A 12,767-nucleotide genomic window follows, 5' to 3' on the forward strand; every position below is an offset into this window, starting at 1 on the left:
GTTAGCAAATATTAGCGATTTTTTGCAAACATTTCTTTGAGTAACATGACCGTAAATATGAACTCACGATTGAATGTAACATAAAACAAATGATTACTTTTCGTTAAAATCTTTATTAATGCCAAAAATGCTTACATTTATTTGTCTTTTTGTTCGCTCGGGCATCCATGTTGCCCCTGAAGCCTGTTTACGCTGAGATAATTAATTCCCCTTCGTTTAAAGTGTGGTCCCGAAAAATCTTCTTTTGAAGGGCTGTCTGGCCCTTCCCCTTACCCCTACCCCTCCAACCAAAAGAGAATCGAGACACCCCTACCCCTTCACGTGAACGTGCGAAACGGAGGGGTAGGGGAAAGGGGAAGGGCTAAGGGGTAGAATTGGGATTGGGCCATAAACTACTTCAGTCTGTGTGCATTGAATTTATTTAATACACGAGTTTCACAATTTGAGTTGAATTACTGAAATAAATGAACTTTTCCATGACATTCTAATTTATTGAGATGCACCTGTAGATGATCTTACAATATGTAAATTACAGTGTTTCAGGGTGCAAGGGGTCTTTCTATACAAACAAAAGCGTGTCTAGCTAGAAAAATACATACAGTATTTAAAGTCAGGGTCACCTTGAGCTTGTAGCGAGTGAAACTTCATGCCCATGTTTAGTTTGTTGTTCTCTATAAACTTGCAGAATAATGGCATAAAGTTGCAAATTTGTATCTTTGGAATTATAGTGTGGTTTTAAGCTGTGTTTGAAAGTCATGCACTGACATTCATACAGTGTGATGTAAGTGTCCAAAAGTTTCCAAAGGCCCACTGTATATCATTCTAATAAGTTTATTAATTTCAGAATAGATTTTTAGGTAATTTCCAGCATTGAATAATCAAATTAATTGACAGTGCAATGCAATGCTTTGAACAGAAGGTTAGCCGCTGAAAATTAACCCTGGTATTTGGGTTCAAATACATACTCAGACACACTGATTAATACACATCATCATTATCCATTTCCCTACTCAGTTGTCCTGAAGCTGTAAGACTCAAGAGCATTACATAACGCTGAACAGCAGGAAGTCTTAACCAGACTACAGCTTACATCAGTGGCCACACGACTGCTTTAACCATGTTTTACTATGTATATTGAAGACATAAAGATGCACTTTTGTGTAACTACCTGACATTGAAGCATAGATTGTTATTGGACTGACACACACAGACGCAAGAGTTGATTACATTCATCAGTCTTTTCCAAGCTGTCTGAGACTGCAGCTGCATTAGTTTCACATCACAGGTTTGTGTTGTAGCAGGTTTATATAGCATCAAGGTAGGTGTTGATGCATAAGGGTGTGTTTGTGGTAAATGAGGCATGTTTACAACCCTGCTAGTTCAACAAATACTAACCGTTCTCCCATTTCTCAATGTTTTACCATGACAAAGCCAAACTGTGTTCATGTGCATACAGAAAATCTGAACGATGACTCATTCATATTCTCAAATGCTCCTTATTCTTTTATTAAACTCGGTTTATAAAGGCATTCTAAGGGTAAAGTTAAATAAAAGTTGCAATAGAATTGATGCACTGAACCTTTTTGGCTGATTATTTCTTGCTGATGTGGTTGGATATCCGTTGTGGAAATGGTGCTTCATTTGGTCCTCTGCACTATTGTATAAAAAGGGAAAATTATACATTTCCTTCAGTGACTGTCTGCATTATCTAATAAAACCATTCATATTTAGTGCTGTACTTGATACTGTAATATGTGAGCGCACCTTCATTTCCCCCAGCTGTTTTTGAATGAGGTCCCGCTGATAGAATATGCATCAATATGAAATCTTGCTCATTAGTTATTTAATTCAGCGTTAGCTGAAAAATTACATGGTCTGTGTTTAGTGTCTGGCAGAGCCACATTGAGAAGGAAATGACACCTAATCGGGGGTTTGGTTGCTCTCGTTCATGCTTGTTAAACATAGATTGATTGCTGTGGGACTAATCAAGGAAAGAGAGTTTTCCCAGTGGAGTGTTTTTAATGCTTTTAATGATTAGATGTTGGGTGGACATCAGCTTGGCACTGGTTCATAATGCTGATTTCTGAGCTCTCTGGAAACTGTTGTGGAGAGGAAAATAGTTTGGTTAAATTTATTGGCTTAGTCATTTTTAATCTTTCCCAGGTACATATAGAATGGATGAGATTTCAAGGTTTGCAGTGCATTGCATTCTGTTCATTTTTGTTCTGCTCATGTTTAACCACAGCACTTAAGTGGGACATTAGTGGACATTAAAATGTGCAGAAATTATACACTTCAGCATTATGTTTTGCCAAAACCTGACATGCAAAAAGCACCCTGGATGTTACATGAATACCAGTTGTATATTTCACCTCATGAATGCGATCATGTGCTTTCATCTCAGAGGAATGTGGTGCAGTGAGATCTATCACACTATGTTTGTGTAAATCCTTCCTTGATGAAAACATGCCAGCTGTGTTTGTTTGCACCCAACCATGACTTTCTCCTGTGCCTCTATTTCCTTCTCATATATTCTGCTGGTTTTTCTTGGTTGGTCTGCATTTTCTTTTTTCTTGATTTTATACTGAAGATTAGTACCACTGGACAGACTCTGCTGTATGATTGCATGCAGCAGATGATGAATTACATAAGAAATAATTGTGAGTTGAGATGTTGTTAGATAAGACGTGACAGTGAAAGCTGACAAAATATTTTATAAGATATAATATATTATAATTTCATATTGGCAAATAAAAACATTTCAAATAAAAAGAAATCTATTAATTGCATGTTCCTTAAGGTTAATTTATTATTATTATTTTTTTATTTTTATTTTATTTGGCATAGTTTCTGAAGATATCTGAATCACAGTTAGCATTGCAGCAACAGATTGAAGCAGTCTGTCTTTGTCCTCATTTTCACGGGAAACCTGCTTTCATTGTAACTGGAGCACAGGGTGGTGGGGGATTTGGGATATTCCCAAGCAATCAGTTTACTGTCGACCTTAATTGAGTACATAAACAACTTCACTCCAATTCTGTTAAACCTAGAGTGGAGGCTTTCATTCATATAGCTTCATTCTCTCAACAGCTGCCACAGTATTTGTATTGTACAGTGCTTTATTGCTGTTTTTTTTTTTGTACATCCTCTGTTCTTCATAACTGTCTTGTCTTCTGGTATACTCTTATTGAACCCTTCCTCAGTCCTTTTATATGCTGCCCTGTTATTTTCAAAGCCGTGATAAAGCCTGTAGAAACAGGAACAATGTGACTCTGGGGAAAATGTTCTCAGAACAAATTTGTCAGGTCGCGATAAAGCAAGAGATTTAACTCTGAATGGACCAGCAAAGCTCTTTTGAGAATAAGAAGAGGTCTCCTCAATGAGGAGTTTCAGCAGAAATGAATAGATTTTAAAGGGCAACTCTTAATTTTGGATTAGGTGAGTCAGGCTGTGGGTAGATCTCCACATACTCCCACAATTCTGTGCCCACCAGCAACAAAGGAACGACAAATCCCAACTGGCACGATGCCCTCCAAGTCTCACTAATGAGAGTGTCCTGAAAAGTGGGGGCGTGAGAAAAGTCTGGCTCGCTCTTTCTCTCTCTACCCATCTTTACTTGGTATCTGCACTGTACTGCATCTTCATATCCAAACTTATCCCCAACAGACAGACACTTTATTGTAATGTAGACTTAGAAACAGATGTTTAATTTTCTGCATCCTTATGAGATGTGACTTGCCATTGTGTTTGTCCCATTGGTGTTCTTGGTAGTGGCGAGAATGACTGCTAAATGGTGACTGCTGCTGTTGTGCTGACTAAAGCTGTGCTATTTCTGTTTCAGTCCATCATGGAGCAGTTCAACCCTTGCTTAAGGAACTTTGTCGCCATGGGGAAGACTTACGAGAAGGCCCTCTCCAGTGAGTACATCAGTGGTTTGTTCTTTATCACTCTTGCAGGCAATGAGCCAGCTATTCAAGCTCTTGTTTCATTGGTCTGCTTTAATTTATGAGAAGATTCTGCTTGAAATTCATGGCTACAGAGAGCACCACTCCTTGTTCGCATACACCTTTCTGAATAGCATTTGGGATTTGTTATTGCTAATATAAAAACTCAAATTCTTGCATAGAACTCTAGTAGAATGTTGTTTAAATGTTTGTTGAATGTTTGTTAAGAATTAATGTTTTTGTTTGTGGGGCGGAAGACTTCCTGTTCCCTCGTAGTGATGATGTCATAGAATGTTACATGTCTAAACCCATTTGCACCCTGAAACCCCCTAAACATCCATTTGGTTCATGCATGTTGCATCTCCAGAGCTGTCACATATGTGTAACCAATGACAATTCGATGATGTATTTCTGTTATATGTGCGGACCTTCATGTGTGTTTTTTTGAGACGTTGACTGGGCAAGGACAAAGACGTAGACGTTTCTGAGCAAAAATATGCACTGGGAGAAAGGGAGAGTAAAATGGAACAGAGGACAGGCGTAAATAGGCCAGAGAGAGCTTTGGGAGCAGACACAGTCCCACGGAGGGAGCGAAAAAGGGAACATGAAAGATGTATATTGAGGACAAGAATGATACGTCACTACAAGGAGGACAAAGTATGGCAAAAACAACACTAGGTAGCACAGGTATCTGGTGTTCAGAGCAACGATTAAACGTCCTTTTCTGCATCGCCTCTTTCTTCCACAATGCTTTATTCTGAGAATAATAATTTACTAACAATGTCTCATTTTTAACATGTAACACTATTGAAAAAACTGCTTTCCATGACAAATTCTAACCAGGTGCGACGCATCAAGACGACAAGCAGTTTATCTGTGTATACCGAAAACGAAAACCAAACAACCAAACCAAACCAAACCAAACCAAAGCCAATTACTATATTTTTTTACTACTACTACTCATACTCTCCTCATCCATATTTGATGTTTAATATGTATGAGGAGTAGTATTTCGGTCCAGTGAGATTTCAGTCTGGGTGAGGTTTACTTGGCATGAGGCCGTAGAAATAGAAAAACAACAACAACAACAGCAGATAAAACAGATAAGTCGTGATCGTGGCTGGTTAGGAAAATTCAGATTAATATGAAAGAACTTTTAAATCACTTGTCCCTTTTATTGCATTGCTTCTGGTTAGTACACATTGTTAGCGTGTTCTACATTTTTAAACAGATGCTAAACCAATGGGATTTGCGTTATATTCAGGTAAATAATGCTGCCACATTGTCTGATCTCAGGGTATAATGCATACAGATTTCATGTGTTCAGTTTAGCTCCATAGACAGGGCAGAAGCTGTAGGATGAGCATCGAATCTCTGTAGAGTTGCACTGTGCCAAGTACTGCAGAGAACCAATCACTTTCCTCACCATTCCAGACTTCATCTAATATTTTATGAGGCAGAAAATACAAGAAAAACACCAACGCTCTAGAGGGTGGACCGCGAGAGTGTGTGTATGTGTGCGAGAGTGTGAAGTCTGATAGATAAGGTTAAAAATAGACCCAACTTGAGTGAGATTTGTGCTCCCATCCTTGCAGATCAGCCTTGGCTGCAGCTACGAAGGTTCACAGAATCTATCAAGGGGATTTGCTTGAGTTGTAAATATGCCAGGTCTTGCAGGCAGCAGAGTGGAAACCCTCCACAGTACCCACTAATGACTAGTCCAGATGGTGGCCACTGGGCATTTACAAGTTTTTGGGCTGCTTGGCAAATGCAAGAATCCAATAGTAAAATTAATAGATCATTAAAATGGCATAGTACAAAAAAAAAACATTGGCTGCAATTGTTCAACAGTAGCTTGAGATTTTTGGATGTCCATTTGCATGCCCTAGAGTACATGATTATGTTGAGATGTCTTGTGCATAAGCAGCTGTTAAGCCTAAAGTCCTCCTTTGCCTTTTTCTTGGAAGTGTTGGAGAACTCTTAGAAATGAAGGATTGAAAGGGTTAGGAGGTTAAAAAAAATTAGAATAAGAATAATTAGTGACCAAAGACCTTAAAATTGGAGGATTCTGTCTGCACTAAGCTAGAGAATATCACATACAAAATTGCCATGTGATAACTGGGTCTAGATTGGAATTTTCTGTGGTTTTTAACTTCGGATTGTCTCCTGTGGCTGATCAATGTTTCCTAAGAGTTGGTTGGAGAGACTTTCTATCCTATTTTTCAGACCTCTGTAATCCTCTTTCCTTCTGCTGCCTCTCTCGTTCCTTTACCCCTCACCACTCAGCCTAACCGCTGGAGCACCAAAGCCCCTAGATTTCCCCCTCTAATCCCTCACAACCAGGACGCACCTTATCCTGAGCCTGGGATTTGTGCGGACACTAGCAAATAAGTCTGTACATTCATACGGAATTGGGCTGCCATTGGTGTAGCCTTACCACCTCCACCCAAACACTCCCACTGCGTTGAACTGGGATGGTTGTATGGCATATTGAATTTGATGTGAATGTCAACAAGGCTGTTAAGGATAGAAGTACAACAGTTCGTTCAAAATATCAGAGGCCAGAAGCAGATCTTACAACACAAGTACATGTGGCAATGCTGAGAATGCAATGCTTGCATACTTTCACTGTGTAATGAATTAGACAGGGATGCACCAATATTAAAATTCTGGTACAGAATTGTGTAACTCTGATACAGATAAGCTGGTTTTAATTTTATGGCTGATATTAAATGCTACATTATTTTGTCGAAATAAATTAAAAATAAAACACTGAAATCAAATGTTTTAAAATGTAAAGTACAGTTACAGTATAAAAAAATGAATATTGATTTTGAGATTTGCTAAAGATAAAGTGTTTTACAGTGTTATTAAATAAATGTTTTTTACTGATTAATGCCAAAGTTAGATGGCGACAAAAGTAATCTAAAATGTAAAAATAAAATTACTGGATTGCCCATTATTGGAACAGAACAGAACGTAATATTTTTGAGTAGTTTTAGGGCTTGATTTTTTTAAATGGAATCTTTAAATGGATTTTTTTTATTCATACCTGAATAATGTAAAATCTCCTAAATGATTTAATCTATGACAGTGAATTTAATATTATTAGTGAAATGTGCTAATTTATTTTAAGTTCTTTCTCAAAAGTCTGTGATTTTCAGTAAGGCCTGTTTATATTTAACTTTGAGTTACTTTGTACAATTAAAAGTCAAAATTCTTTGTTTGCATACTTCAAGCCCCTCAAAAACATTATCTGAATATTGGATGTGATATTACAACAAATTGGATGTACTTCTATCCCTCACAACTTTTTACATTTGCATCAAAATAAATATGCTGTGTTAGTCTGTAGGATTCTTACCTGATTTTAACAGTTACTTGATTTTAAAATTATGAAGTCACATTGGCTTATTCTACTGCTATGCATGCTAACCTTCGCTAACCACTTGCTCAGTACCTTCTGGTTCTAAATTTCATTGTGCTTCTTAGCACTGTCCTGCCTCACTTAACCTTCCGTGATCCTCTGGCTTCGAGAGAGCCTGATTGAGAGCCAGCCCTTCTCTGCCCTGGTGATGCAGAAAAGCCACAGCTGTCCCATTGCTCTCAGTAATGTGCTATCTGATGTGAATGCTAAGTTTAGTGGGGTATCAAGCTTTTGTTTTTTTTATTTTAAAGTAATGGTACTTTTGCTATTCATCGCTCACCAATCACAAGCTCCACCCCCACCTCCCCCAGTTCTCTGGCCGAGCCATCATAGAACATATAGAGCTTAAAGCTTTCCCATCCACCACTCCTTTTTCCATATATGCGGCACCTGTGGGTTGAGGGAAGCTTCGGGTTAGCACGTTAGCACACTCCCGATTCTTATGTCCCCAATGCTTCCATGTTTCCAGGTGTGACATTTGCAGCAAAAGGCTACTTCGACGCACTGGTGCGGATGGGAGAGCTGGCCAGCGAGAGTCACGGCTCTAAGGATCTTGGTGAGTTATAGACTGTAGCTGCAGTGCCCCCTGTGTTTGGGAGGGGGATTGCAAAAGAAAATAACGTTATGGTTCCAGTGTGAATGGCTTTGGATGTATGAGTATAGTACAGCATATTTAAGACTGTATCTTTGGATATAACACACACTATCTTTGTACAAATGTACACTCTGCAGATTCATTCATTTGCTTATTGGTGATTTGTTGCATTGTGTTCATTCTATCCTGTTATCTTATTTCCATGTCTCTCTATGAAAAATCGTTCATCTGTAGGACTTTAGATTTAGGGAGTCGTGATGAGACTGGAAAACAATTCTCGACGCAGCTCAAATTTTCAGTACAGTCTAGGTGTGCAATTCTTTTGCAGTAAAATATGCAAAAAATATAGTTGCTTGCTTTGCTGTTTCACAACCATAAACTTTGTAATTCCGCTGTGCATTAGAACAAACAATCAATTTTTAATTGTGATTCGTGTAAACGCATTAATTGTACCTTTAAATCATATTAAAACGTTGATGTATTTTTAGCATACATGCTGCTTCAGATGGCATATGTCCCACCTTTACTACATAAAATGGCTTTAGTCATGTTCTTGAAATATTTAAATTTAATGTGGCAGTTTTTGCACACCACAGGATTTTATTATCTATTATATTTTTATTTTGCATACGTTTTTTTTTTTCCAATTTATTAATTTAAAATGAATGTTTGAATCCACTATGAATTTTATGCATTAAGAAAGCATCTGCAAATCATTTGTTTTCCCTCCAGCCCTTGTATGAATTATGCCCCATGAATGATTTCACAACATGTCAATTAAAAATTTTGTGCAAGCATTTTTTGAGATGACATTCAAAGAACACATCTGCAGTCACAGCACAATAATGTTTTTCTTTCCTCATAAATGTTGCTGTTTGTTCATTATTTATAAGTGACTGTGCCTTGTAGCTACTGTAGCAGTGACTAACTGATAAGTAAACACCATAGCAACCAATAGTAAAATGGGCGCACCAAGTACTTGTCAAAATATACAAATAATAACTCAATGCCATTTACCTATCCAGGAAGTGTTGTTCTATTCTGTTTGTATCTTGCTGAAAAGAGCATTCAAGTCAGAAATTCATTTGATCTACATCAGGTTAGGTACGTTTTTTTGATCTCCAAGGGGAAATTTATTGACCATAGTTTGAGTTTGAGCCTCAGTGCTCAAAGTCTTGTTGTCCGGTTGTGTGTCCAGTGCTTCACTTAAGGTATAGTTTGAGTCTAATCAGACGGACTTCAATGGAATGTGAGACTCTTGATGGGATTGGCTGTTGAATCTACAGCATAATCTGTTTCTAAAAGCAGTCGCAGCAGCAAATATTTTCTCTTAAAGGAGGACTGGAGGGGAGAGGCTTACAGAGAGGACATGAAAGCTGGTTAAACTTACATTATTAATCTCAGAAAAAGTTTTCTGAGCATTCATCTTTTCATTTCACTGGCTGGTGTCTCATTGAATACAATTTCAATGGAGCTCTAATTTGATCAGTAAAAGGCTATTATTTGAATGAATTCAACTTTTGAGATTAGTTGCCTGATTTTCAGCATTCTCAATATCAAAACAGTATAGCCAGGCGGAGCTGGAGTCTTTATATGAGATTATGTTTTAGTCTGCAAGAGAGCTATTTTTAGAGCGCTGCTGTCTCAGCATTGTTAAAAAGCAGCAATATCTGTGAAAAGTTTAATGAGAAAAGTTTTATGAGGATTTAAGTCTCTCAGTCTTTTCACCAGAGACTAGTCAAATTAAAGCATGTCTGTGTTTGTTTTATTTGTACCTTCACGATTATGCAGAAAATATATATTTTAATCTTCAAAATGAATAAGGCTGGGTGGTATGACATTTATTCCCTCTGATACTAGAATATGTCCATCAAAAGAGATTTTACTATACTGCTATTGTGGAAGATATCAGGAATGATTTATGTTATTATGACAGTGACAAGAAATAAACATAAATTAATACAAAAATAGTGGGTTTTTGTAAATAAAGTGGGTGTGACCCAAACAAGTAGTTGTTTGTGTGCTAATATTTATTTTGCTGTTCAGTTGTTTTGTATTCAAGTGTTACATAAGTCAGACATCATTATACTCTCTCCTCTCTCAGTAGTGCATTTAATGTGTGTGTGCATGCATGTATTGATTACCTAATGTTTTTACAGCTGTTCCAGTAATGCTCATGTCATCTGTCTGCGCCTGTTCTTTTACAATGAATGTCAAGCATGAGAGAACTACATCAGAATCATAATGCAGCTTTTACTAGGGATGCATGATATGTTGACACCATATTGGCCTAATATCTGCAAATATGTATTATTTATAGTAGCAGCAGATATTGGATATACAGCCAAATCATAAACATCAGCCAGAGATTAAATATCGGTGCATCCCTATATTTTAAGTATCTAATGAGCAGTGCTTCACATTTGTTAACAGTTTGTTGCTTGTGCATGTGTCTATGTTTCCCTGAAGTCTCGTTCTTGTCTTACATTTTATCGACTGAGTCTTTCCCTTCACATGACCCAAAAGCACTCCAGATGCATGTCATAACCACAAAACATACTTTATCTGGTTGCTTTCAGAGTGAGTACTATGATTGATTTGCATGAGCAAGACAAAGAAGTGTGTGTGTTCATGGTTGAGTGACAGGTTTTTGTTAGGATCAGGTCTGACTCTGTTCTTTAAGTATATGTTGAATGTCAGTGTTATTTAGATTCAGAGGCTTTGAAGAAAAGCAAGAAATCAGTGGCATGAAGTGGAAACTTTTATCCAACTTGGCCACAGGCAGAATGAGTCTGTGTTATGAATTTATACACATGCAGACTTGTGTGTGGGTGAGGGTGCGTGCGTTTAAGCACGTGGGAACTGTACCATCAGCCATGTGGACCCAACCGATTGCTGCGCGCTTAAATAAATCTCTTAAGTGAGGTCTTAACCCAGCGTTAATAATTGATACAGACATATTTCTGGCTTTAGCATAATTGTATGCTATAAGGAAGCTAGTTCTGAGGATGAGAGGCTTCACTGGCCTCAGACCATCATGATGATGGCCATGAATATTTAAAATCAGTCGCAGTCAAACACTTTTGCCCGTCACAGTCAGCCCCATGTGAAGATGTTCCTGTCTTCTTGGACTTGTTAGCATGTCTCTGAGATGAACCGAAGGGTTTTAAAGGATGTTGCACAAAAGAGGCCACATATGCATTAATAATGTACGATCTGAAGCTTAATGGGTAGAACAGTTCATGTGCCTGAGGTGTGTGTGCACTTGTTGTGTTATTGCCTGATCATACCAGAACAAAAAACAAAACAAAAGTTAAGAACAAAAAAAAAATCTGTTAAATTTTCGAATGGAATTTGTCTGTTGAGACTGTGTTTAAAAAAAGGAAAGCTGAATAAAAAATGCAAATACAGGATTTTTGTACCTTTTTTTTGTACCTTTTTGTACCTGACATATCCCTTTAAGAATGATAAGTCAACTAGTCATTCATGCAGTCCACTGACTATTTGATTTACAAAATGGTGTCAACTGATTGGTTAAATGGTTACAACCAGATGTCAAATGTGATTCATCAGAACACATTGAATCACCTGAGATGAATGTGAACACCAAGTGTAAGCAGGACTAGATTAGCACCTACAATGATGTCAAATCTCAGGAAGCGACCATGCAGTTATAAAATGGAATGAGCGGAAGTGATCAAAATGTATGAAATTACGTTATATCATTGCAAGAGCTTTGCTCTCAGGATACTGGATAATGGTGGGATTTCATTAAGTGCCTTTGTCTTCCTCTTCAACGCATCCTCAACTCTGAATAACTCACAGTCTCCTGCTGTGAAGAGATGTGCAGTGATTCTTCAATGCAGCACTTGTGCATATCACATCACCCACCGCCTGCAATCAGCCCACGCACTGATGCAGGAACGCAGCCGGCCTGAGGAGAGAGAGGGAGCCATGAGCTAAAAATAGATGAAACACTTGCCTTAACAGGAGAAGTTCCGCTAGAGAGAGAATGAGAGAGCAAGAGTAATGTGAATGCAGCCCGTGTTGTGAATTTAGAGTCCCAGAATGCCTCCTTGGTGATGTCAGTGTTTCCAAAAACAGCTTCCCCCGTCTTCCTCTTCAATGCTTCACGAGTGTGTGGAATACTAAACAGCTTCCTGTTCCCCCTGGCCAAATATGGGTATCAGTCATCATGGCTGTGTGATACCAGTAGGTCGTCATCTTCTCACGTTTGTAGATTTAGCTTTGGGAGTTTTCCGTCAAATTACAACCATTTATGCTGATAATTAGTCTAAATCCTGGATATTCTCGCTTGAGCACAAATATTTTCAGAAAGGCAACTGTGTTCTCTAACATGATTAATTGCATCTGTGAGCATCTTGCTCTTGCTGTAGTCACAAAATAACTCTGGGGTGTTTGAATAATTAATGCTGGCAAATCTTGGTGCAAACTGAAATGCTCCAGCGACACATCCGGTCTGATAAGCTATTCAAATAAATCCCTCAAAATATGCCTCACAGATCAGATTTCCAGTCCAAGCATTGAGACTTTGTATGTTTAGCTTCTTCGCTACTGTGGCACATCACAATGCATGTTTTTTATGTTTGGAGAATAGCCTGAAGGCTAAATCCCTCATTAGATTAATTTACAGTGAAGATAAATGGGGCATGTCTGCAAAACTATTAGCCTTTTCTGACCATGCTGAATAATGATAATTTTAACCAGAGAAAAAATAAAAACAGTTATTTTAACACTTGTAGGAGCCGGATATATATGTACATTTATATACATACATACA

General features: G+C 38.0%; 1 protein-coding gene across 8 annotated transcripts in view; it reads left to right on the forward strand.

Annotated features, from left to right (window-relative positions):
• LOC107684102 (brain-specific angiogenesis inhibitor 1-associated protein 2-like) overlaps positions 1-12,767 on the forward strand; it is a 51,878-nt gene that overhangs the window by 10,914 nt on the left and 28,197 nt on the right. For 6 of the 8 annotated variants that reach the window (XM_016480305.1, XM_016480297.1, XM_016480298.1 and 3 more), the window contains exons 2-3: positions 3,842-3,917; positions 7,841-7,927. In XM_016480305.1, coding sequence (XP_016335791.1) covers positions 3,842-3,917; positions 7,841-7,927 — 163 coding nt within the window. The remainder of the gene's footprint in view (positions 1-3,841; positions 3,918-7,840; positions 7,928-12,767) is intronic. The other 2 variants (XM_016480299.1, XM_016480303.1) reach the window with 1 other exon arrangement.

Source organism: Sinocyclocheilus anshuiensis, unplaced genomic scaffold (genome assembly GCF_001515605.1).
Source record: "Sinocyclocheilus anshuiensis isolate Anshui unplaced genomic scaffold, SAMN03320099.WGS_v1.1 scaffold553, whole genome shotgun sequence".
NCBI lineage: Eukaryota > Metazoa > Chordata > Actinopteri > Cypriniformes > Cyprinidae > Sinocyclocheilus > Sinocyclocheilus anshuiensis.